The sequence below is a fragment of the Marasmius oreades genome, chromosome 2, assembly GCF_018924745.1.
Source record: "Marasmius oreades isolate 03SP1 chromosome 2, whole genome shotgun sequence".
NCBI classification, from domain to species: Eukaryota; Fungi; Basidiomycota; class Agaricomycetes; order Agaricales; family Marasmiaceae; genus Marasmius; species Marasmius oreades.
Window position 1 is genome coordinate 2,716,710 of NC_057324.1, and position 23,565 is coordinate 2,740,274.

The 23,565-nt window shown below is 48.0% G+C and overlaps 12 protein-coding genes across 12 annotated transcripts; 11 read left to right on the top strand and 1 right to left on the bottom strand.

Annotated features, from left to right (window-relative positions):
* Positions 1–94: 94 nt before the first annotated feature.
* Positions 95–4,462, top strand: E1B28_004624 (uncharacterized protein; the record flags this gene model as incomplete). The annotated part of the gene is made up of 13 exons (XM_043149124.1): positions 95–195; positions 253–301; positions 354–490; positions 545–677; positions 728–993; positions 1,044–1,169; positions 1,222–1,747; positions 1,920–2,751; positions 2,821–2,901; positions 2,959–3,016; positions 3,073–3,218; positions 3,272–3,575; positions 3,629–4,462. Exons 1-13 carry the CDS (start codon positions 193–195, stop codon positions 4,460–4,462), a joined length of 3,495 nt encoding a protein of 1,164 aa, XP_043013728.1. The 5' UTR covers positions 95–192.
* Positions 4,463–4,595: 133 nt separating this feature from the next.
* On the bottom strand, positions 4,596–7,291 carry E1B28_004625 (uncharacterized protein; the record flags this gene model as incomplete). Its single annotated transcript, XM_043149125.1, has 7 exons — positions 4,596–5,417; positions 5,467–6,634; positions 6,701–6,765; positions 6,816–6,892; positions 6,949–6,965; positions 7,022–7,036; positions 7,095–7,291. The coding sequence occupies 7 exons, from the start codon at positions 7,289–7,291 to the stop codon at positions 4,854–4,856; spliced, it is 2,103 nt and encodes a 700-aa protein (XP_043013729.1). The 3' UTR covers positions 4,596–4,853.
* A 120-nt stretch (positions 7,292–7,411) lies between these two features.
* E1B28_004626 (uncharacterized protein) lies at positions 7,412–9,119 on the top strand (the record flags this gene model as incomplete). Its single annotated transcript, XM_043149126.1, has 7 exons — positions 7,412–7,468; positions 7,534–8,178; positions 8,233–8,368; positions 8,425–8,537; positions 8,594–8,783; positions 8,849–8,958; positions 9,015–9,119. The coding sequence occupies 7 exons, from the start codon at positions 7,412–7,414 to the stop codon at positions 9,117–9,119; spliced, it is 1,356 nt and encodes a 451-aa protein (XP_043013730.1).
* Positions 9,120–9,331: 212 nt separating this feature from the next.
* E1B28_004627 (uncharacterized protein) lies at positions 9,332–9,975 on the top strand (the record flags this gene model as incomplete). Its single annotated transcript, XM_043149127.1, has 3 exons — positions 9,332–9,627; positions 9,682–9,743; positions 9,797–9,975. The coding sequence occupies 3 exons, from the start codon at positions 9,332–9,334 to the stop codon at positions 9,973–9,975; spliced, it is 537 nt and encodes a 178-aa protein (XP_043013731.1).
* A 292-nt stretch (positions 9,976–10,267) lies between these two features.
* On the top strand, positions 10,268–11,735 carry E1B28_004628 (uncharacterized protein; the record flags this gene model as incomplete). Its single annotated transcript, XM_043149128.1, has 2 exons — positions 10,268–10,666; positions 10,725–11,735. The coding sequence occupies 2 exons, from the start codon at positions 10,268–10,270 to the stop codon at positions 11,733–11,735; spliced, it is 1,410 nt and encodes a 469-aa protein (XP_043013732.1).
* A 165-nt stretch (positions 11,736–11,900) lies between these two features.
* Positions 11,901–12,254, top strand: E1B28_004629 (uncharacterized protein; the record flags this gene model as incomplete). Its single annotated transcript, XM_043149129.1, has 1 exon — positions 11,901–12,254. The coding sequence occupies one exon, from the start codon at positions 11,901–11,903 to the stop codon at positions 12,252–12,254; it is 354 nt and encodes a 117-aa protein (XP_043013733.1).
* Positions 12,255–12,534: 280 nt separating this feature from the next.
* Positions 12,535–14,698, top strand: E1B28_004630 (uncharacterized protein; the record flags this gene model as incomplete). The annotated part of the gene is made up of 7 exons (XM_043149130.1): positions 12,535–12,735; positions 12,789–12,922; positions 12,998–13,119; positions 13,180–13,289; positions 13,345–13,835; positions 13,890–14,058; positions 14,138–14,698. 7 exons carry the CDS (start codon positions 12,535–12,537, stop codon positions 14,696–14,698), a joined length of 1,788 nt encoding a protein of 595 aa, XP_043013734.1.
* Positions 14,699–14,881: 183 nt separating this feature from the next.
* E1B28_004631 (uncharacterized protein) lies at positions 14,882–16,952 on the top strand (the record flags this gene model as incomplete). Its single annotated transcript, XM_043149131.1, has 14 exons — positions 14,882–14,932; positions 14,982–15,044; positions 15,098–15,280; positions 15,331–15,418; positions 15,470–15,571; positions 15,619–15,697; positions 15,751–16,003; positions 16,065–16,084; positions 16,144–16,265; positions 16,317–16,396; positions 16,453–16,503; positions 16,558–16,686; positions 16,751–16,762; positions 16,827–16,952. 14 exons carry the CDS (start codon positions 14,882–14,884, stop codon positions 16,950–16,952), a joined length of 1,359 nt encoding a protein of 452 aa, XP_043013735.1.
* A 344-nt stretch (positions 16,953–17,296) lies between these two features.
* E1B28_004632 (uncharacterized protein) lies at positions 17,297–17,874 on the top strand (the record flags this gene model as incomplete). The annotated part of the gene is made up of 2 exons (XM_043149132.1): positions 17,297–17,794; positions 17,845–17,874. 2 exons carry the CDS (start codon positions 17,297–17,299, stop codon positions 17,872–17,874), a joined length of 528 nt encoding a protein of 175 aa, XP_043013736.1.
* Positions 17,875–18,212: 338 nt separating this feature from the next.
* Positions 18,213–19,502, top strand: E1B28_004633 (uncharacterized protein; the record flags this gene model as incomplete). The annotated part of the gene is made up of 6 exons (XM_043149133.1): positions 18,213–18,351; positions 18,401–18,480; positions 18,533–18,929; positions 18,982–19,038; positions 19,090–19,289; positions 19,338–19,502. The coding sequence occupies 6 exons, from the start codon at positions 18,213–18,215 to the stop codon at positions 19,500–19,502; spliced, it is 1,038 nt and encodes a 345-aa protein (XP_043013737.1).
* Positions 19,503–19,923: 421 nt separating this feature from the next.
* On the top strand, positions 19,924–20,482 carry E1B28_004634 (uncharacterized protein; the record flags this gene model as incomplete). The annotated part of the gene is made up of 2 exons (XM_043149134.1): positions 19,924–20,314; positions 20,376–20,482. 2 exons carry the CDS (start codon positions 19,924–19,926, stop codon positions 20,480–20,482), a joined length of 498 nt encoding a protein of 165 aa, XP_043013738.1.
* Positions 20,483–20,609: 127 nt separating this feature from the next.
* Positions 20,610–23,485, top strand: E1B28_004635 (uncharacterized protein; the record flags this gene model as incomplete). Its single annotated transcript, XM_043149135.1, has 6 exons — positions 20,610–21,430; positions 21,491–21,622; positions 21,685–21,754; positions 21,880–22,277; positions 22,329–22,662; positions 22,715–23,485. 6 exons carry the CDS (start codon positions 20,610–20,612, stop codon positions 23,483–23,485), a joined length of 2,526 nt encoding a protein of 841 aa, XP_043013739.1.
* Positions 23,486–23,565: the final 80 nt, after the last annotated feature.

Sequence of the window (23,565 nt, forward strand, 5' to 3'; positions counted from 1 at the left end):
GCTGGCCTACCACAAACTGAGAGACGATTGACTGGGATCGAGTCAGGAGTCAGGAACATCACGTGGAAACGATTGATTGTAGGCTTCGGTCACTTTGCGTCGGCTTCAACCATTCCTTCTCTTCCTTCTCTTACATCTACCTACCAGCCATTTAATACCGTTTTAACGCTTACATTTCTCTCTACATCTGCGATGGTATGTTCAAAGTACTAGGGTCTTTGGGTGAGGAGGGCTGAAAAATATCAACAATAGGGTGTCCCAGCACTGTTTCGCTGGCTAAGCAAAAAATATCCAAAGATCAGTTGAGTTGAATGACTTCTCCTGTGTTTTTCTATCTAATATGATTTTCACAGTTTTTCCTGTGGTTGAAGACGAAGAAGTCAAAGTCCCTGACGAAAACAACGAAATAGTCACTGTCCCTAGCAACATGGCGGACCCTAATCCAAACGGAACGGAATTTGATTGTCTATATCTCGATATGAATGGAATAGTGCGTCTTCCCTTCCGAATCTACCGGCATGCAGTTAATGCAAGTTACCTTTAGGTTCATCCGTGTACACATCCTGAGGGCAAGCCAGCACCTGAGACGGAAGAACAGATGATGGTTGAAGTCTTTAACTATACTGAGCGCGTAGTGAACATGATACGTCCGAGAAAGCTTTTATTTATGGCTATTGGTCAGCATACGTGGTCTCAACTTTCATTATTTCCGCTGACACTTTCACAGACGGTGTCGCTCCCCGTGCTAAAATGAACCAACAACGGTCAAGACGTTTTCGTGCTGCACAGGAAGCAAAAGAAAAAGAAGAGGCTAGAGAAGAGTCTATTCGTTTGTGGACCGCAATGGGTCAAACTATCAGTGAAGAAGAAAAGAACAAGAAGCCTTGGGATTCTAATGCGATTACCCCTGGTACACCGTTCATGCATCTATTGGCAGCATCTTTGAGGTACTGGGTCGTGACAAAGTTGAACTCAGATCCTGGCTGGAAAAACGTACTTACTCATATTTACTTTCAAAGTTACTCAACTAATGGTCCGAACAGCTCCAGGTTTTGATATCGGATGCGAGCGTTCCTGGGGAGGGAGAGCACAAGATTATGGACTTTATTCGCCGACAGAGATCCAATCCAGGCCACGATCCCAACACTAAGCATGTCATTTATGGATTGGTGAGTGTTTGTAGCGTCAACTGGGTGCGGTATTCTAACTAAACTAATGAAGGATGCTGATTTGATAATGCTTGCTCTTGCCACGCACGAGCCCTATTTTAGAGTCCTGCGGGAAGACGTTTTCTCCGATAGCAACAACATGTCCTGTCGTATGTGTGGTCAGGAAGGTCACTACGCTGCCCAATGTACTGCAACTCCCGCCGAGGTCAAAGAAAACTCTTTGAAAAAGACCTCCCTCGATAAAAAGCCCTTCATTTTCCTTGACGTCTCTATTCTACGTGAATATCTCGAGTCCGAGTTAAACGTCCCAAACGTTCCGTTTCCATTCAATCTGGAGCAAGCCATAGACGATTGGGTGCTTCTGATATTCTTCGTGGGCAACGATTTCTTGCCGCATTTACCAAGTCTGGAGATCAGAGAAGGCGCGATTGATACGTTATTGAGGATCTGGAAAATGGAACTACCCAGAATGGGGGGATATCTAACAAATCATGGAAGACTTGAGCTGAACAGAACTCAGATCATTTTGGAAGGACTAGCGAAAAGGGAAGATGAGATATTTAAGCGACGACGTGAAGGTCCGTATCGTGAATATTCCACTACATTCGCTATGAACTCTTTGTCTCCACCGATGCAACTACTACTGTTCGCTTCCCTTCTTTTCATCGTCCGTTCTCAACTGATTAATGTGATTATTGGCAAACTGCTTATCGTTATTGTTTTTTTTTTGGGCTTGTTTTTCCACCACAGCTGAAGAACGCGAGGAACAAAAGGCCAAGCGACGTAAGTTGGAAAAGGATGACCTCTTGAATGGGTCAACCGACTCCATCACTTCTCAATCCTCATTACCGCAACGCCCTATGTCAAACCACAATTTTGCAGCAAAAGCGGACTCAATCGGCCTAGGCGCGCCGCAGACAGAAGAATCCCTGAAACACTTGCCCAGTGCGCAGCAAGCTCTCGCAGGTTCCAACCACGACGTGGTGAAAAACAGGGCAGCTATTCGTTTGGCCAATATGAGCGCAGCAGAGGTCCTGAAAGCTGAAATCGATGCACTCGTACCAGTGAAGAGGTCGGCCTCATCAATAACGAAGAAACCTGACCTGTCGTTACCACCGAAACCGGAGCAGGAAACAGTAACACCACCCGCGTCCTTAGCCGCGACGAGAATGAGTGCGGGAAGTGTTGCCCTTGAGATTTCTCTCCCATCTCCGGCGAACCCTGGGAGCGCCCTTGATGCTACTCAAAGTATGGATGAAGACGATATACCTGGTTTTGGTACGAGATCAACAAGTGTGTCGAGCATGGTTGGGGTTACTGGGACTGCAACCGTTTCGACAACTGCTACCTCCACGGTAGAAAATCTCACCTCAGGAGACTCCATAATTCCCGACTCAATCAAGGATGATCAGGAAAATTCTTCTGTCGGTACTAAACGTTCATACGAAGAAGGCCCGGGAGAAGACGAACCTATTGAAGATGACGACGAACCACCGATAGACGGTCCAAAGGGGGAGACCGTTGGTTATCTGGAGTATACGAAGAATCCTGATGGAACGGTGACGCAACAAGACCATGTAAAGTGCGTGTCAAAAGACTTTTCCTTGGAGTTGCAGCAGCTCATCTGGGATGACAACGTCGATGAATTTAGATTGTGGGAGCCCGGATACAAGGAACGATATTACCAACAGAAGTTTAGCGTAGAGAGGTCTGACGAAGAGTTTAGACGGACGTAAGTTCTGTCTTTGTTGACAAGATATATGCTAAGTTGCCCGATTTCCACATCAAGGTTGACCAGGAGCTATGTGGAGGGCATGGCATGGGTTCTGTGTTACTATTATCAAGGGGTATGGTGATTAATTAGGTCTGGGATGCCGTTTTCCTTATTATCGTTCTTCTACAGACACCCTCATGGCAATGGTACTATCCCTATCATTTCGCTCCATTTGCAGCCGACTTCGAGGATGTGGATAAGATGGACATCAAATTTTCACTAGGGCAACCTTCTAAACCTTACGAACAGCTCATGGGCGTGTTCCCTTCCGCTAGGTGTGTCTCGTTTGCGTTCACCTATTCTCTCCCGCTAATGCTTGCATTCCTAGTCGAAAGCACATACCCGAACCATTTCATCACCTAATGATGGATGAAGGATCTCCCATTTTCGATTTCTATCCCACCTCGTTCCAGATTGATATGAATGGAAAAAAGATGAACTGGCAGGGCGTCGCACTCCTACCGTTCATCGACGAGGAACGCCTCTTGGCTGCTATGGAGAAACCGTACCTCGAGCTGTCAGAAGCCGAAATTCGACGCAATGCGTGGGGTAATAATGCTATGTTTGTCTCGAACGAACACCAAGTGCATCCATTCTTTGAACAACTGTACGGGAAAAAGAAGTTTAAGGATGTAAGTTCTGTTTTTCTTGTTCTTCATTTAAACTGACACGTTATCATTTCCAGCCTCTACCTATCGATTTTAAGTTGAGCAAGGGAATCAACGGAAGCGTTCTACCTAATCCCGAATGCCTGCCCGGCTCTACATATTTCTCCCCTCTGGCGGAAGTCAACATGCCGGACATCAAGAACGATCGGTCACTTTCTGTCCTCTATTTCTTCCCGAAACAATTGTCTCCTCATCGGTCAATGCTTCTCCCGGGAGTGAGGCGTCCACTTCGCATACTTTCACAAGAAGATCTTGAGAATTCACGTCGGGGTGGCAATAGAGGGCGAGGTCGAGGCGGGTCAGATTGGGGCCGCGGTGACCGTTCGAGAGGGAGAGGGGGCGGTGACCCCTTCCATTCGAGGTCAGGAGGCTACAGCTCGTCCTACGGCAACGATAGAAACTCCCAGAGGTATCAACAAGATTATCAACAATCTTATGGCCCCCCTCGAAGTAATCAATATCATTCCCAGGACCGTTCTTACGGCGGGTATGGAAGAACGAGCGATGATGGACGTGGACGACCTCAAAATCATTCGAATTATGGTGGCCAGAGCTACGATGGAGGCTATGATCGGCCCCTCCCATCCGGTGGTAGAGGTAGTCCACCAAATACTGCTAACCCCTACGGTGCATATGGTGGCTATGGTGGCTACGGAAACCATGGCGGATATGATGGGGGAGCGCCCTCTGGCAGTTACGGAGGGTATGGCGGCGGTGGTTACGGAGGGTCTGGCGGATATGGAGAAGGGGGAGGTCGAGGCAACCAATATGGATACGGACATAATGGTGGTGCCGGTAGAGGATCTTTTCATAATAACCAGGCCACGCGAGGAAGAGGAAGAGGTTGGTAAGGACACGTCGCTGTGAAATCGTCGTTCTTGATTGGTTGCCCAATTTCTGTATTTATACATCGCCGTTTCTCTTTTCTTCGTGTTCTATTTGTGCTTGTTCGACTTGACCAGTACTAAACTAGATATAATCGATTGCAAACGATTATCATTATCTCATGTCCGGTCAACTCCAGTTTGCACTCCCTCACCATCATGGCTTGGAGTGCACTTGTATACCTTTGGGATGTATGAAAGAACTTCAATTTCGCAAGTAACGTTAGACGCCCGGTCTGGCCTCCAAAGTGCTATTCCAGAGAACCATTCAATCCATAATGAAATATAGTTTTTACATGGGCTGTTGTCTCGTTAGTACCGTGATCCACCGAAGGGGGAAAGTCGTAATTGTTATCGATTAGAATCCTCCACCGTAAGCTCCATAACCAGTAGAACCTCCTTGCGTATAATTGGGAACAGTTGGTGTAGGCATTGCACCAGGATGGCCAACACTACGTTGTGGGACACAGGCCAGATACAAGGTGTATTTCTTCTCTCTTTCCCGTGCCCTTTGCCTGCTCTTCTTTTCTTTTCTACGGCGTTTGCGCTCCGCCTTCGCAGCCAGGCGCTTCTGCCGTATTTCCGCCATATCAGGCGCATATCCAGGACGACCCGCATACGTGCCGTAAGCTGCATTGTACCTCAGCTCTTCGTCGTCGTCGTCGTCGTCATCATCATCCGAAGACTCGGTATCAGAGAGATCTGCGTCATCGTGGACGAGAAGATGTAAATCTATGACGCCTGCATTTGGGCCAGAGCGACGTTCTCTTCCTTTGTAAAGAACAAGCTCGACACCTCGACGGTTGAGAAACGAATGGTTCCACAGATCAACAAGAGATCCCGTTACAGTGGCCCGCTTGGGAGGTTGAGACCCGGGGGCAGTTGGTACTGGAAGCCGTCCAGCCCAAGCTAGAGCGAGATCCTGTAAATACAACTCAGTAACACTACTGAAGAGGAAAGTGTGCGCTTACCCCCATTAAGCGGGACCAATCTTCAGGGTAAACATCATGAGGTTGTAGGACGGCTGGCATCCTAGGCACAGATTCGTAGAAATCGTTCATATCCTGAATCTTCATTGTTTCAAATGGTGTGTAAGGGTGTGCGCCATTAATAGGCCTTGAGAAACACTCGGGAGCAGCCAGCTGTTGAGGAGGAGCATTTGTGATGGTGGTAGGGGCGGCAGGGGCAGGATGAGGAGAGACAGGTCTACCACCCACCGATTGATGGTAAGCTCCTCCGGGCTGGTAGCCAGTGGGTGCCATCCCAGGTATTGGGGTTGTTGCACGAGATCGAGGTATTGGTTGTCCCTCCAATATATGACCTGGAGGGTAGACATCCGTAGGTAGTGCAGCAGGAGAGGCAAAGGGTGACGAGCCGCGAGCGTAAGGATCACTACCGTGCGCAGCGGTCGGAGGATAATTCGCATTTGCGTAAGGCGAGGAGGGCCTGGGGCCATGGGGCAAAAATACACCCCCAGCTGGTTCAGCAGATCTCAAGCCAGGAGAAGGATTCGTGTAGGGTGGGTAGGCTCCGCTCACGCTCGCATTCCTGGAGTGAGGCCTTGGCGGAGCATAGGGAAGAGAAGTAGTACCAGGGATCGGAGAATGACCACCTCCATAGCCGCTATTTCTCGACAGAGGTCGAGGTGGAGGGGCATATGTGCTCCCTATATTTGGAGAATGCGCGCCGGTGGTACCGTAGGCACTGAGAGGTCGTGCCCCTGCACCACTCTCAACCTGAATGTTACTATATTTTCGTGGGCGACCTATCCCTGGCCCCGAAATCTGATCTCTATCTACAATGCCCATGTTATTGAACGAATTGTCCAAGTCGGAAAGAATACTGCCGCCGGTGCTGTATTTTCGCTCCCTGGTGTATCCTGAACCTGTGGCAGCGGGGGGAGCCGCGTATCCTTGGTAAGGACTAGGGGGAGTGTATATATTCCCTGCCGGTGCAGGTGCTCCAGGAAAGGCCACTCCCTGATTGAAGCTTTTCCTACGCTCTCGAGTTACTGCATCCTGCTCGCGAGCATAACGAAGAGCGTCATCGTCAAATCGTGTTTGACCTAGTCCCTTTTCGCGCAGAACCTTTGTTGATTGTTTTTCTTCTTTCCTCCTACGTTTATCTTCAGCACGTTGCCTAAATTACGGGAGAGAGAAACGCGATTGCAATAACATTCGTGATTGATGTGCATTCGATGCTCACCATTCCTTGAGTGCATTCTTGTCTTCTTTGCTCAGATTTCCTCGGTTCCAGGCTTCGGCGAAATCCTGGATCTTAGGGTTTAATCATCATCAATAAAGATTTGCTGTAGGCTGACCGTGCTCGCAGGTTGAGCGCCTGCTGGCAAGATCTGGGTAGCTTCTGCTGGGACCCATTGGATGCCAGAAACAACTCCTGTTGGAATAAGTACGCAAGTGAGTTCCCTCAAATGAAATAATAATAATATGTACCCGAAGGGGTTTGATAACTACAAATCGCAGATGATCAGCGCGGGGTTATTGGTGGCTCATGAAAGGTCCTTACCTTGCTGGCACAGCCCTTGAATACGATCGAGTCAGTCTTCGATCGAAACATTCACGTCTGCAGATACGCTTACTTGAATGGGTGGTAGATGATCTTTCCATCGGCAGTCGTAGACGTGGTATATGTTATCGATCCTGGGGAAATTTGGGCAGACTGAGGTGAAGATGAAGCAGACGTTGTGTAGGGCGAAGCTGGGGCAGCAGCGCTGTAGGGTGATGTGTTATACAGGGCTTCTGGAGGGGGCGCATATGGCGACGGTGACCGGTACATCGTGGGCTGAGACGAAGAAGCGGTTTGCCTCGTGCTCAAAACGTCAGGGTAAGAATTAAATATAAGTATCGTTGCTGGGCTTATCGATTATCATCTAGACAACCATCTCTAACTGGCGAGATGAAGCATTCTGAGAAACCGCGTCCTGGAGGTCCTGTAACGAATACTAGGACTATAGTTGCGTCTTTCTCGTGGTTCAGCAACGCCATATCACCCACTTACTTGGAAGTGACCCCATACAGATCATCACGCTCCTTTTGCTACTCGTCGGATTGACTGCAGGGTGTTTGCAAGACCCATTTCATGTATGGGACCGTGTACTTGGCAAATCCAAGTCCGGCGCATCTTATTTCTCCAAACAGTCCAAGCACTGCGCTGACATCCCCCCAATTTCCGCAAGCGAATTTGATGGAAGGCAACGAGATCTAGCTAATGCTCTCCACGCCACCAACGCATCAGCTTACATCGCCGAGCCAGGAGCGAGTGCACTCTATTTCACAAATGTCACAACCACACAGTGGAAACTTACAGAGCGTCCACTTCTGCTCATAATATCACCAGAGGTCAACGCTGGGTCTGTGCTACCTAAATTGACCATCCTTGCTCCCCAGTTCGAGAAGTCTCGTGCAAGCATACTCCCCATACCCTTCGACAATATCCAGTTCATTCTATGGCCTGAAGAACAGGATCCCTACCAGGTTCTCGTAGATTCAATCGACCTCCCGGAGGGAAGCATATACATCGATAGCGCAACTCGGTTCTTTATTGTTGACGGGCTACAGAAGGCTTATGAGAAAGGCCAAGTGTTAACAGCTCCTCCTGAAGTCACCAAGCTGAGGGAGCGCAAATCATCTCATGAGATTGACATCATGAGGTGTGCAAATGAGGTATACCTTTGTCAAATCATCGAGTTCGAACACCCTCTGATCCGTTCGTTGCAGGCAAACCTGCTGACTATCCGCCAAGTTCATAAGCAGTTGTACATCGGTATTCGAGAATCCGAGGCTCAGAGCATGATAGCATCTGCTTTGACCGAGATGGGATTGGAAAATGGAGCATGCATAACGTTGTTCGGAGGTAGGTTTTTTTTGACTTCCTTAACCACCAGTTGTGAACAAACATGACATATATAGAGGACGCAGCGTTACCCCATGGCGGCGGAACCGATAAGCAACTAGGCGTATCCGACTTTGCCTTGTTTGACTGCACTGCGTCTCTTCATGGTTATTGGAGTGATGTTACACGGGTAAGTTTTGGGTAAGGTTGTTATTTGATTCGGTTCTGATTGAGTGCCTTTACGAGACTGTCGCGCTGCCCGATTCCCAGATCCCAAGCGACCATCAGGAGATCTGGAAACACGTGCGCTCTGCGCAGGGCGCAGCTCTTGCACAAGCTCATGAGGGTGTTGTCGCAAAATCGGTTGATGCAGCTGCCCGAAAAGCTCTGGCGGAATTCCAACTCGATGGTTTCCTCACTCATCGTCTTGGCCACGGTCAGTTGTTGTATTGACTTGAGTATATTTGTGGGTTTTTTTTAAAATTACTTTTGGTATTCTAGGGATCGGTCTAGAAAATCATGAAGCACCGTATCTCAACGGTGGGAGCGAGGCTGTTTTGACGCCGGGTAACTGTTTTTCAGACGAGCCTGGAGTTTACATTGAAGGAGAGGTAAATCACGTTTTCTGAAAGATTCTCGACTTTTCGCACTTATTCTCAACGTGTAGATTGGCGTTCGTCTAGAGGACTGCTTCTGCATTGACGAAAGCGGACAACCAGTCTTACTTACTAAAGGCGTGGGTGGTCAGACATCCAGTCCATGGTCCCCATGAACACAACGAACGGATCATCTCTATGCTTGCATTATGATATCCGGAACTTTGCGCTGCTATTACGTTCAACGAACAAGTTAAAAAAAATAGTCGGTGTACTACTATGGATTTTCATGACATGTGTACCGGAATGAGATCCCACCGATATTTGTCATTATTTACAAAACGAGAGCGACGATGGACACACAGTGACACAGACTTGAGACTCTACAATGTCACACCATCTGTTCATCCTCTCACCGTCGGATACTCCAATATACAGCCTAACGCACTACTCGACGAAACCTGCAGCGAGCATCGGTTCACCGCTTTCAGCCAATTTGCCTAACTGGTCAACTTCGGCATTCGCTGGCACTTTGACTGCGTTGTCCGGAGCATCCAGTGCTACACAGCATACGACTGGCGGAACGGTCCGAGTAGGAGGAGGACAGGATCGACATGTCATTCAAATGATTGCAAATGCGAGCCTAGATGCGATTGAAGATGTGATGCGCAAAGAAAACGGGATGTAAGGACAAGGAAATGATGGTTCATGAACTGAACGGTAACAAGGACGAAACAGGTATCTGAAGGCAGTCGATAAATTCAACGAATGGACCGTCTCGGCATTTATAACACCAGGAAGTAGGTCGCCAGCAATGAAAGATAGGAAGCTGACTGAAGCATCGCTGTTGCAGATAGCAAGTTTCTGCTACTTCATGAAAGTAAAAACGATGAGGGAATCAGGTCATTCTTCGTGGAAGTATGGGAGGTTTATGTGAAGACTATGATGAATCCATTTCAAAGTGCGCAGAGGACGATTGTGAGCCAGGCGTTCGACGGACGGGTGCGGGCAAGCGCAAAGAAACACTTGTAGTACTAATTAGGCAATATACATTATTATGTAAGAGGCAGGCGATGACCTGATTTCAAAGTCCGCCAAGTGTCGCTGGCAAGGATAACACTTTGCGTCTTCCCTTGGTGCTTTCCTCTGGACCGTCTCTTCTCTTTTCCCTCTCTTATTTTCTTTCTTCTTTCAAGTTAGTATTCCTTTTCATTTAGCTCGTCTTCATCTACTGACAGTCACCAGCTGTATCTCTTTTCTCCTTCAGTAATATCCACTTTCCAACTTAATCGTTCTCTCTCGCTATACGCTTTCTCAACACAACATGGCTACTGCTCCATCACCAAACTCCCGAGCTTCTCTTCTCTCTGGACTCCGCACAGGCGGGGTTCGCTCGGTCTCCTCCACAGTCCCACATACTGCTGCCCCAGGGGCCACTTTCAACATTCCCAGAGCCACATCTCACTCTTTTCCAGAGGAAGAAGAGGACCAGGTCCTTGAAATGCCTCCTAGAAATATCTATGCCAACAATCACCATGGTGCTTCTCATATCATGCCTATGACTGCTGCCGTCGATGCTCCCAATAATCGTTTTGCCCAGCAGCAGCGTGGCATGAATCCTAATAGCATTCCTTTCAGTCCTGCCTTTAACAACAATGTGAACCAGGCTCAACAACAAGCTTTCCAGATGCAAATGATGCAGTTGGAACTTTTGAAGCTTCAGGTGCGGCAGATGTTATCTTATTGTTCTCGATTTGAATTATCTGACCATTTGACTTTAGGCCGCCCAACAGTACCAAGCCGAGTTGATGGCTCAAGCTCAGCGTCAGCAGCAACAACAGCAGAACAGACGTGCCTCATACAACCCTCCCGCCACCGCTGGCCCATTATCTACCGCATTCGATATTCACTCCGCAACCGTGAGCGCTCAAATGCGCCGTGCCAGTGAACAGCAACAGATTTTCCAGTCTCAACTCTCAGTCCGTGATGATTATGTACCCATGACTGCTGCAATCGGGGGAAAGTTCGGAAGTCGTACTAACTTCCCCAGCCGCCATGACGAACAAAGTGATATCTCATATCATGGGTCGACCACTGTTATCAGCGGCGGAACTTCCTTGGGCAGCTCCAGTTCCAATAACATCAGCGGTTCGAATGTTCCATCCAAATCGGATTCTGCAACTTCCTGGAGACGGGGAGGAAAAGGCAATTCCGTCCTTAACGGTGCCAACCGTGCGGTTTCCTCACCGAGCGTCAAGGTGACACCTCCTGAGCCCGAGCGGTCCTCCCCCCCTCTTATCATTTCGCCGGTAACAAAGAACCGCCCTCAGCCACTGCAGTTTACCCCTGTTGCACAACAGCCCCTGCCGACTGTCACCATAGACTCATCTGACGGAAATGACATCGATGATACCTCGTCAACAAGCTCCTCCAAATCAGGAGCATCGAACTCGTCCCCCACCACTCCTCAATCACCTTCATCTAACGAGATACCTCTTTCGCCGCGCGAGGAAGCCTCAAAGAAGTTGTATGAAGGTCTCGGGATGGGTCGCCCAGGCTCTGCTATCGCTGTCGCGCAGCAACCATACGGTTCCCCCCCAAATGATAACAACACGGCCTTGGTTTCCCACAGGATGGCGAGCCAGCCCACTAGGCAGCCCCGCGGGCCACCTTCAGGAGCAGACGAGCTGGGTCCCAAGAATTTTGCGACGAGGATCAGAAGAAAGGCCATCGGTGGTTTGGGCATGCTTATGGATGCCAGGGAAAGGAGAGAAATCGTGGAGGCCTTCTGACCCCGCCAGTTCCTTTTTTTTTCTTCTTCATCTTATCCCAAACGAAGAAAAAAAATCTATTTATTTGTTTGCTGGCTTGTTGGTTCGATTCATTCCTCTTATCTCTTCCTCACACACCCTTTTCCTCGTTGGAATGGACATTGAAGCGTTATAAAACGACGATACATGCGTTCTTGCCCACTGCAGTTTCGCGTCGAAGAGATAAAGAGAAAAGGAGAAGCGGTTTCAATTGAGATCTATGAGGGGAAATTGCTGCAACCAAGTTCTATTCACTCTATCCACCCTTTTGTTTCTGCCACCTTGGTCGCCTTTGTTCACTTTTGCGCATATTATACTTACACGACGTCCCCCATCTCCACATTCATTTTCATTGTAACAACCGTATTTATTGGGACATTGGAGTTGAAGCTGGATAACGGTGACTTGGTCTTGATGTCACCATCCCTTATCACTCCTTGTCTTTGTACTTTCTGTAACTCCTTCCAGTTACTGGAGGGGCGTCACCGTCGGGCTAGATAATCTGCTCCCTCGGGCCTCGTGTGTACATATTTTATGCGTCTCTGTTCGACTACTAGGTGTACTTCTATTCTACCCGCTCAACCTGAACGTACGTGAATGTCGAACAGTAGTTTTCTTTCGGTACTGCCCCACTTCCCGTGTCTTCGCAAGGCAAAGTTATCTTCTTTACCTCTTATATGGTGGTAGCTTTCCGACTCCATGTGTGGCGTGGTGATTCAGATTTGTCGTATTCGTTGAGTAATTAGCTAATCTTGGAGGCCCTGTTTGACAGCGAACGATAATGGTCTCATCGCATAACGAGTCTTCATCCCCGAAGGATTCCGCAAAATTAACACGCGATGCAACAAAGCCAAAACGTCGTTTCGTCGGCTCAAGATCCAAGGGTGCAGCCCACTCAACTTCGAGCAGTATTCCTCTCATCAGAAACCAAATTCCGCTTGAAATACTGGAAAATCCGGATTTGAATGAAGCTATCAAAGCAGTGCGTCTCCTCGAATTCGTTAAAGGTCTCATGCTGAGGTTCGTTATGAGCAGCTTCCGTCAAACTATAATCTTGAAATTCACAAAACAATACACCATGTACTGAAAAACAACGCTACAAATATCGCTCTTCAAATGCCCGAGGGACTGCAGCTCTATGCGTGTTTGATTGCTGATATCGTTGAGAGGTGAGTAACCGAAGTTCATACGTATACAATCCTTTCGCTGAGAAGACCGATCCAAGCTGACCAATGTCTCATTAGATTCACCTCTGCAATATGTACAATTCTCGGAGATGTGACGTATGGCGCATGTTGTGTCGATGATTATACCGCAAAGGCGTTGGGTTGTGATATGTTGGTTCATTATGGCCATTCGTGTTTGAGTGAGTAATACGATTCCTTACTTCTCAGAATTCCTTCTGGCGATTTTCTTTACTACTTAGTCCCCACCACGGAAACCTCCATACGTACCCTCTACGTATTCGTCGAGATCGCCATCGATTCCGATCATTTGCATCACTCTATTCGACGGAATTTTCCTTGTGAGCGGGAGGTATGTGGTTATGTTATCGGAAGAGCAAACCCCGTTAAGATATTTTCCCTCCTAGATGTTCTACGATCAACTTCTATCCCATGCAGCAGAAGAACGTCAGCGCCGCATACCTACAGGGGCACCGATCACGACCGCTACTCCCTATTTGCGAATAGAAGGATCTTCCACTTCTGGTGACCCCGAGCCTGAACACCACAAAAGCACGGATACTACGCCGACGCGACTTGCTCTCGTGTCCACCATCCAATTTGTTGCCGCTCTTCAGAGGCTAAAGGAGAATCTGAGCTCGTCGTTTAATACAAACGGGGAAACACCCATAGCGAAGGAAGTTGCCTTGTGGAAAGGCGCCTACGCTCCAACTATACCGCGATCGAAACCTCTCTCTCCGGGTGAGATTCTTGGTTGTACTGCACCGCGGCTGGAGGATGTAGATGCGCTCATCTACTTGGGCGATGGCCGCTTCCATCTAGAATCAATCATGATTGCGAATCCTAGCATTCCTGCCTTTCGGTATGACCCTTATTCGAAGAAGTTAACAAGAGAGAGGTGAATGCTGCTTTGAAAATATGGTCTTCTTTCTCAATTCCAGTCTCCTGATAGATACAACCACGAGTTGATGCGACTGACTAGAGCAGGAGCGATTAGAAAAGCTCGGTCAAGTATAAAGACATTATTGTCAGCTAAAGAAAGCAGATCATCCGGCGACAAAGCTATGTGGGGTGTTATTTTGGGAACGTTAGGGAGGCAAGGTAGTTTCAGGCAGTTGCAGGTGAGTTTTCCTGTCGCTGATATCATTCTTGCATGAAGCCTTTCCAAATTCTGTTATTAATATAATCGAATCCGTTCAGGCTATCATGCACCAACTATCTCCAATTGAGGCCGGCGAACATTTGCAGGAGTCAATCGAACGTAACACTTCATGTTCTTGTGGACATGGCTCGATGTCCACGCAAACACAGTCTGATTCCACCCTTACACCACTCGAAGCCGAAGCTTCAAGTTCTACGTGTTGCCGAAACAGAGATCAAACGCAGCCATCCACCATTGCGCACCGGATTCCCTTCATCCCGATTCTCCTCTCCGAATTATCACCCTCCAAGCTGTCATTATTCCCTCCATCCATTGAGGTTTTTGTGCAAACAAGCTGCCCGCGGTTGAGTATCGATTGGGGATACGCTTTTGAGTTGCCTAGTGGGGCGAAGGGAAGGCCGTTGCTGAGTCCGTACGAAGCAAACCTTGCCGTCTCGACTCTGACTTCGGAAAACAAGGGAGATTACTACGAAGGTGGTGACCCACGATGGATGCGCGAAGTTGATGGTGATAGTGGAGGGGTATACCCGATGGATTTCTATGCTGCTGGGACGCCTTGGGCAATTTCTAGGGTCAAAGGAAGGTTTGAGGCAATGTAATTATGAGAAGTAGTATCTTGCGAATCTATTGAGTATCTTGTACAATTTGACACGGACCCACCCCTCATCGTGAGATTGGGTGAACCGGAGTATGTCGCGCCGGATATTGCTCTCGGCAACTCAAGTTACCGTCTCCGGGGCCCATAAGAAGGGCCAACGAGGTGAATTCTCCAAAGTATCATCATGACTCCCCATCCAATCGTTGAGCTCACTTCTGAAGTGTCATGGGCTATGGTGAGCTACGACTTAATGAAAGGAGCTCTATTCATTATTTCCACTGCAGGTCGAAGACAAGTTCAGTCCATACGCGAAGGAAACGTTAACAAAGCTCATAAATTTCCTCGACGTACGCCTTAATAACCGTCTCATCAGCAATTCATTATTGAGCGTTTCTGCTAGGCGGAAGTCTTCCCAGCAACTCGCGTCGCCCACGAGCAATTACCGACGGACGAGCGTCGTTGGAAAACAATCATTCCCATTGTTGAGGAGTTGAAAGTGAAGGCTAAGAAACTCGGATTATGGAACCTTTTCCTCAGTAAAGCACATTATCCCGAATTCGGTGTTCCTCTCACCAATCTCGAAGTACGTGGCCATCTGTCTGTCGGTGATTTTCCCTCAAGACGAGTTCTCAGTACGCTGTTATGGCCGAGGTTCTAGGCAGCGGTGGCCACATTGCGTCCGAGGTGGTCAATTGCTCGGCACCCGATACTGGCAATATGGGTCAGCATTTGCACGCGTTTCTGAACAATAGTCCCTGACCCTTTCTTGAAGAGGTACTTGCGAGATATGGATCACCTGAACAGCAGAAGAAATGGCTCATTCCTTTATTAAACGGCGAAATTCGGTCTTCCTTCTCTATGACGGAGAAACACGGTGTGTTTTTCTATAGAATATTGTGAGCTACGCCTTAAATCATGCAGTCGCATCGTCGGATGCAACAAATATCCGAACCTCCATTAAGCGGGAAGGAGACGAGATTGTCATTAACGGCCATAAGTGGTATGTTCCAGCTAATAGGTTTCCACCATATCTAATTGAAAGGAATTCTATAGGTGGATCAGTGGTGCTGGCGATCCTAGATGCAAACTTCACCTCGTCCTTGGGAAGAGCGATCCTGGAAATGAAAGCGCTTACCACCAGCAAAGCATTGTCATTGTACCCACTGACACGCCAGGAATCAAGATTGTCCGGCCTATGACCGTGTTCGGGTATGACGATGCACCGGAGGGACATTGCGAAGTTATTTACGATAATGTCCGTGTTCCTCTGAGCAACCTGGTCTTAGGATGGGGAAAGGGATTCGAGGTAATGATTCAGTCCTCCCTTTCTGATATGTTACGGGCGATTCATACGAACTTTTTTTTAGATCATTCAGGGCCGTCTTGGGTGAGCTCAGTTACTGAGAAATATCGACAAGACGGTCAACACTAACTAATATATTGCAGCCCAGGTCGAATCCATCACTGCATGCGGTCTATCGGTGTCGCTCAAGCAGCTTTGAACACGATGCTTCGCCGGGTAACGGATCCTGCTCGAAAACCATTTGGAAAGTACCTACATGAACACGGTGAGTTCCTAGAAGTCCAGATGAAGTATTCTACATTCTCATTCGTCACAGGAACTGTTGTTGCCGATATTGCCAAGTCGCGTGCAGAAATTGAGGGCGCGAGACTGCTCGTCCTTAGTGCCGCATTGATGGTGTGTTTCGTCTCAATAAAAAGTTTCTTTCAACCGTTCCTGAACGATGGTTACAGATCGACAAGTATAAAGCCAAAGGTGCATTGAAAGAAATTGGAATAGCGAAAGTAAAGGAATGACCTGGGAATGGTTCTATCATGGCAATTGACCAAGACTTTCAGTTTGTTATTCCTTCGATGGCCCTCCGAGTTGTAGATCGTGCCATACAATTACACGGCGGAGAGGGTGTTTCTCAAGATCAAACTCTTGCAAAAGCTTGGAGTGGCTTGCGAACACTGCGCCTTGCTGATGTATGTTTTTCGAATCCTCAGTGTATGCGTTCAATGGAACTTATCTCCGAAATTCGAATCCTAGGGACCTGACGCTGTGAGTTTCGATTATCTTGATTGTTCGTAGTGTCGTGTCTGACACAAGGATGTCTTCTCTCTAGGTACACATTCAACAGGTCGGATTGCGAGAGTTGCGAAGAGCTCCTGCGGTTGTGGCTAAAGAGCAGGAGCGCAAGCAAAAGGAAAGGATTTTGATGGAGAAAGCAGGCTTGAAGAGTCGCCTCTGATATGAATAGTTTGGCTCTATTGTACTGGTACTCATATGAAACCGTGTACGTCTACTTAAGAGGACTGGATGCCTCCGACTCTCTCCACGGATACAGAATGGGAAAGCGGATTTTTTGATTTTTTTTGATTTGGAATGCGGCGGGAGTTGTTCCATGATACGGAAGTCAGACGCTCCACTTCTGAACGTTTGCTTGTTTGACCCTTCAGACTATGAATCACTCGCTCATGGAGAACCCTCATTCACTTTCCACGACTTGTCCTGTTATATACGAAACTCCAAATAAACTGTCCATACTGACTTCTGAGGGACGCATGAGCCGGCACAGCCACGTAACTGCTCTCCATGTCGTCCTCCCTCCGACGCGTTCCTTCTCCTGCCCGAATAATAAGAAGATACGCATCTTCTGCAAACTCGAACCCTAAAAAGTCTTCTTTTCTAACGCCAGAAAAAAAGCGGGCCCTCATCTCGTTGTACCATCAATCCGATACCTTCATAACGCCTGAAAACCTCTCCGACCGAATCGACCAAGCCTTCCTCAAACGGAGTGTCGTTAGAACCCAATTGAATAGATATGACATGGAAGGGTTGATTAAAGACCAACGGGTTGCACCAAAGTTCAGCGAATGGGCCCGCGATAGACGAGGTTCGGTTGGTGTGGGGGGAGAATGGAGTGGAAGCACGACACCGAGAGAATGGAGGGTTATTGAAGCTCTCTATGGGGTAGATGCGAGTGATACTAGTCATGCTATGCCTGGACAGGAAGCATTGGAAGACTTTTCAGAGTCAGAGGATAGTCTGGAGATTGACAAGGAAGAAAGATTGAGGAATGGGTCGTCAGATGTATGTCTTACTTTGTATTGTCGAACCATTCTCACATATCTTTATTCAAGTTGAACTCACCACGAAATGCCAGAATTTAAGCGGTCTGCACTGCGAGGGTTCCGCGTCGCCGACCGTTCATTATAATATACTTAGATTCCGTATCGTAGTCCTATCCAGAACCGAGCTTGCTGTTTCCACTTGGTTTTCATCGGGCGCGGTTAAACTCTCAGTAAGCACGACGGAGTCAGATAACTTTATTCTCTGTATGTACTCAATTCATTGCCGTGCTTGCGCAATGCTCGCCGCAGCTCTATTTGAGCGCTTGAACCGGAAATATAAGCTGAGTCAGTCTTCTCATCTTATCAGATAAATTTTCCAGAAACCCATATCAACTCTCTGCCCTTTCTGTCCGTTTCTTCTACCATATTCGTCGATTATGCATACCCTTAGACGTTTCAAGACCGTTCTTTTAGGCGAGGACACGTCGGTGGAAAGTATCTACGCGCAACTTGAATCAGGAGGAGTTCCCATAGCAGACGTCGACTGTAGAAGTTGCTCTGACCCTTGCGACGAAGGTATGTGGTTCTGAAAATGAGGGAAACGCTGAGACGACGACGACGGCAGGGCACGATCCTTATCCTGCCAGATTTGATGTAGACATGGAAAGTCAGATGTTGGGTTCAGTAAAGCCCTATCATCGACAGGTGCTGTGGTTCCCTTTCATCTTCTCCCACGCTATAGTTCACCGTCTCTCAGATTGTTATTTCTACTGGTGTAACCGACTGGGACAGAGATATATCCTCGACGAAAGGCACCCTTGCATCATACCTGGAACATGTAACACATCGACCCCGACTCTCTTCCTCCCCCTCACAGAAGAAATCTTCCACATCCGTCTCTGGAGTGTTTAATTCAACAGGTCCTTCAACACGGATCTCCGTTTTGAACGGCAGCCATCGTACGTTGAGCGAAGACCCGGACATGGACACAGTTTTGGTCTTTCCTGATTACAAACTTGTATGCGACATCCCGAGGTCTGCAGAAGGTGCCCAAACGTTGTGGGATACGTGTTTGGATCCGCTGGATGGACCTTTGTCGGAGAAGAGCACGTTGAGTACGTGGGTCATACCGTATTCTTGTGTCATTTTGCTCTGTATGTGGGTCCGGTATGTCTTTATCTGATAACGAACTGAACAAGATTTCAGGTTCTCACAAACGTCGGGATAACCGGTGTTCCATCGCAGCTTCTAAACTTGGTCAAGGTATTCAACCTTATCCATAGGGTTTTATATAGATTGATAACCTTATTTAAGAGTTCACACATTCATTAGAGAGAGAAGGATGGTCGGTTGATACCGAGGTTGAACATCCGGATTCGAAGCCAATAGAAAGCTTAAAAGAATCACAGGAGGAGTATGTGTCGGAGAAGTTACGAGAGCTACCGACGATGAAGAAAGCGCTTATTTTACGGAATTCCCATACGGGTGGGCACAAGTTTGCTGGAAATTGTATTGTACGTCTTGGGTTCTTTATGACGAACAATTTGCCTGACATCCTTTAGATATATACTCCACAGGGATACGGGGTGTGGTATGGTCGTGTGTCTACGCACGAAGTGGATGCAATCGTTGTGAATACAATTCAGAAGGGTCTGGTGCTTCCACCATTGCTGCGGGGTGGGGTTAATATATCACGTCCTGGATGCAAGTCCTTGAACGATTGGTGAGAGTGACATCTATAGCATAAGTATAATTGTTTAGAATCGGGAATATCCAAACTTGTTCATATTACGCATTCAAGACTGGAACTCATTGCGTTGAACTGCATTAAACCAGTCTTCGGCTATATCCCTACACGATTTATCAAGTGAGAAGTATACAGGCTGTACTTACATATGTAGGCTAAACTTTGTCGCTGCATCTGTGTTCGTTCCCTCCCGCCAAATCCATAAATCGGATTCAAGCACACCCCTACTGTTGAGTCGGAGGAAACCGAAGGCGAGCCACTGAAAGGACCCACACCCTATTACTGGTGTACATGTTGTCCAGAAGGGGATGGAGGTAGGTCCACCCTTGTGAAGACATCACCACGTGACTTGCTCCTCTCCAATCCCGCCCTTTGTTCTGGCACAAAAGCCTCGATGTTTTATGGAGCCTGAGTCGCTCGCCACCCCAAAAAAAGATGCCATTCGGCTGAAGATCCCCCCTCGATTATATATCGTTCCTGGCACTGCTTTCTTCGTTGGCTTATCGATCGGATTCGTCCGGGGGGCACGTCAAACTGGATTACGCTTTCTAGCAGAAAATGCCCATCGACCACCTCGGACAATAAAGGGGTGGTATTTTTACAATAAAACAAAGAATTACCGGATGCTGTATGGAGGAGGAAAGGGTGCCGTGAGAGAAGGCAGTAAATTGGTCGGGATATCTCTGGGCTGGGTTGGGATTGAAGAAGGGTTGCGGTGGGCGGGTTATCCTTGGAGTGAAACGGCCGAAGTGGGGGCTGGTGTTGGAACTGCAGGATTATTTTGTGTGGTTTGTAAGTGGGCTGACTGGACTGGCGGGCTGGGTGACTGACTGAGCACGTACTCGATTTGTAGATCGACTTGCATGGAAGACTACTCGACAGACAATGGTGCTAGGGCTGCTGATTGGGAGCTGTATGAAGGCCTTGAACGCTGGAAAGGATTTGCTTATTACTCAGTAGACAAATATTAGTCCATTACTCCACATGATTTCACACTTGCTCCACCCCTACTATCCTTCTCTTTTTTTACCACCATCACCCTCCCTTCATGATTAAAATCTTTCAGAATCATTCCCCAATGTCCCCCATGTTTGACTCGTTAGCAACTCCTAGACCCCTCGGCCATGGATCCGCAGAACGTAATCCGTTCGACGTCCCTAATAGTCCGCACAGCCCCAGCCCTGGCCCATCTAGCCCCCATCCGTTACTAACACCGACCAGGATCCCTTCAAGTTCTCCCTTTTTCCCCCCAGCGCCTTCGTCTGGTCCCGTGGATTTGACTCCTAGTTCAAATACCCAACAAACACAGGCAACACCATCATTTGCAAACTCTATTCCTACCACGAGCTTAACCCTTCATGCTCCTGATTTTACAATGTCTCTACCCCCTCCTCCAAAGCTTGCAAACAAATCCCCAGCGTCACAGGCATCGCCCTCCCGGTCTCTAAGATCCCAGTCCAATTCAATGTCAATACCCAAACCATGTTCAGCCTCTTCTTCCGGATCTTCAACTCCCGTTTCTAAAGGCCACATTCATGTCAAACTCATTCAAGCTCGCGGTCTTTCCGTTAGAACTCCAACATCTCGTCCATATGTCGTCGTTCAATTCGAACAGAACGAGTTCATCAGTAGAGATCCCACAGACGAGTCCGATAGGGAGGTCAAAGGCACTGCTACCATCACTAGACATAAATCAACCAACTCTATATCAAGCGCAATGAATGCTTTGGGTGCTATACACGATGCCAATCTCAAGGCCTCTGCTAAAGTAAACGGCAATTCAAATAACACCTCTCCTTCATCCTCCTTTGGTTCGCACAAGAACAGCGGGAGTAGCGGGGGGACTGGAGGTGGCCTATTCAGTAGACTATCAGTGCATAATCCAGTTTGGAAGCATGAGGTCTCATTGTATGTTTTCGCATTTTTCCTGGCTGTGCTTCATGACTGTAACCCATTCCCTTTCTTCAGCGATGTAACCAATGAAGATTCAGTCATTACCTTCAACGTTTACGACCGTTCAGCATCGGATCCAGGCTTTTTGGGTATGCTCAACATAAAGCCTGTTCTCGTGCACGAACACACCGTCGACCAGTGGTACAAGTGCGTATTTTCCCTCAACATTCCGTTGACATCGGTGCATATTGATATTCAACTCGTGTCAGACTTCGACCCTACGAGAACGAGGTCGTAACAGGTGAAATACGGGTGCAAATTACTTATGAACAATACAAAGTACGGTTTTCACTCCTTTTCCGTGGTGACCCTGGATTAACCCCCACATCTTTATCTTACCCCACTGCATTTCCATTGAAAACTCCGGTATCCGCGTCATTCGTCAACCTCTCCACACGCCGCAGACCAAACGAGCTCTAACACCCCGCGATTTTGAATTCCTCAAGCTTATCGGCCGAGGAACCTTCGGTAAAGTTTTCCAAGTCCGGAAAAAGGACACAAAACGCATTTATGCCATGAAAGTCCTGTCCAAAAGGGAAATTATAGCAAAGAAAGAGGTAGCTCATACCATCGGCGAACGAAAGATTCTTCACACGGCTCTGGATTCACCATTCTTGGTTGGCTTGAAGTTCAGTTTCCAGACGGAGAAGGATTTGTATCTGGTCACGGATTTCAAGAGCGGCGGTGAACTGTTCTGGCATTTGCAAAGGGAGACCAAGTTTACGGAGGAGAGAGCGAGGTTCTACGTCGCAGAGTTGGTGTTGGCGCTCGGACATTTGCACAAATACGACATTGTATATCGGTGGGTTGACTGGTTTCATCCATGAAAATTTTATCTCAACAGCTTTTTCAGGGACTTGAAACCCGAGAACATTCTCCTCGACGCAACAGGACACGTTGCCTTGTGTGATTTCGGTTTGTCGAAGGCAGACTTGCGAGCTGACGAATTGACGACAACGTTCTGCGGAACAACTGAGTATCTCGCGCCAGAGATACTCCTAGACGAGCATGGTTACTCCAAAATTGTTGATTTTTGGAGTTTGGGTGTGCTTCTGTTCGAGATGTGTTGTGGGTGGAGCCCGTTCTACGCGGAGGATACCCAACAGATGTACAGGAACATCTGTTTCGGTAAGATTAGGTTCCCGAAAGGTGTTATTAATGAGGATGGTAAGCAATTTGTCAAAGGGGTGAGCGCGTCATTGTTGCCTTGATCGTTCCGTGGGCTTATCTCTCTCTCAGCTCCTCAACCGGAACCCGAAACACCGGCTAGGCGCCAACCGTGACGCCGCAGAGCTCCAAGAGCATCCCTTCTTCAAAACCATAGACTGGCACCTTCTCTCACTCAAACAAGTTACACCACCCTTCAAACCAGCAGTCGAGTCGGACGAATCCACGGCCAACTTTGATCCAGAATTCACGAGTGCTGACATTTCTGATATCGTAGATCTTGGTGACGACGATGACGAGGAGTGGGATGATGAAGATCCATCGGAGGATTGGGTCAGTGCGAGTTTGAGTTCTTCATTACATCTCGGGAACGGGCCGCTAGGAAGTGAGAAGACGACACCTCCACCTACGCCATTTTCGCCTTTCACGAGTTTGAATGGGAACGGGAACGGGAACGGGAAACTGAGTCGGAACCCGTCGTCCTCGTCTCGTAAGCATGGGGAAGGCATCACAATCAAGGGAGCGATCGAGAAAGTAAATGGGGGGAGGAAGAAGAAGAGAAGTAGGGAAGATGGGGGTAGCCCATTGACGAGTTCTGTGCAGGAGAACTTTAGAGGGTTCACGTATTCTGGAGAGTCGGTGACGAATCACGCGGATGCATTTATGCATATAAGAAAAGGGAGGAATACGACGGCTGATGACGAGGATGATATGGACGGGAGGTCTGCTGCGGATCCCAATACGGAGGACGAGTTTGAAGACTTCGGGAAGAGTGCAGGGAGGTATGCGCATGCGAGGAGAAAGGGACTGGGGTTCACGGATATGGACGATGATATGAACTGAACCGCAACGAACAAGATTTTTTGCAACGTTACCCACTTTAATTCTCTGAATGGACATCTCATGCTGTGCGTCCCCCTCGC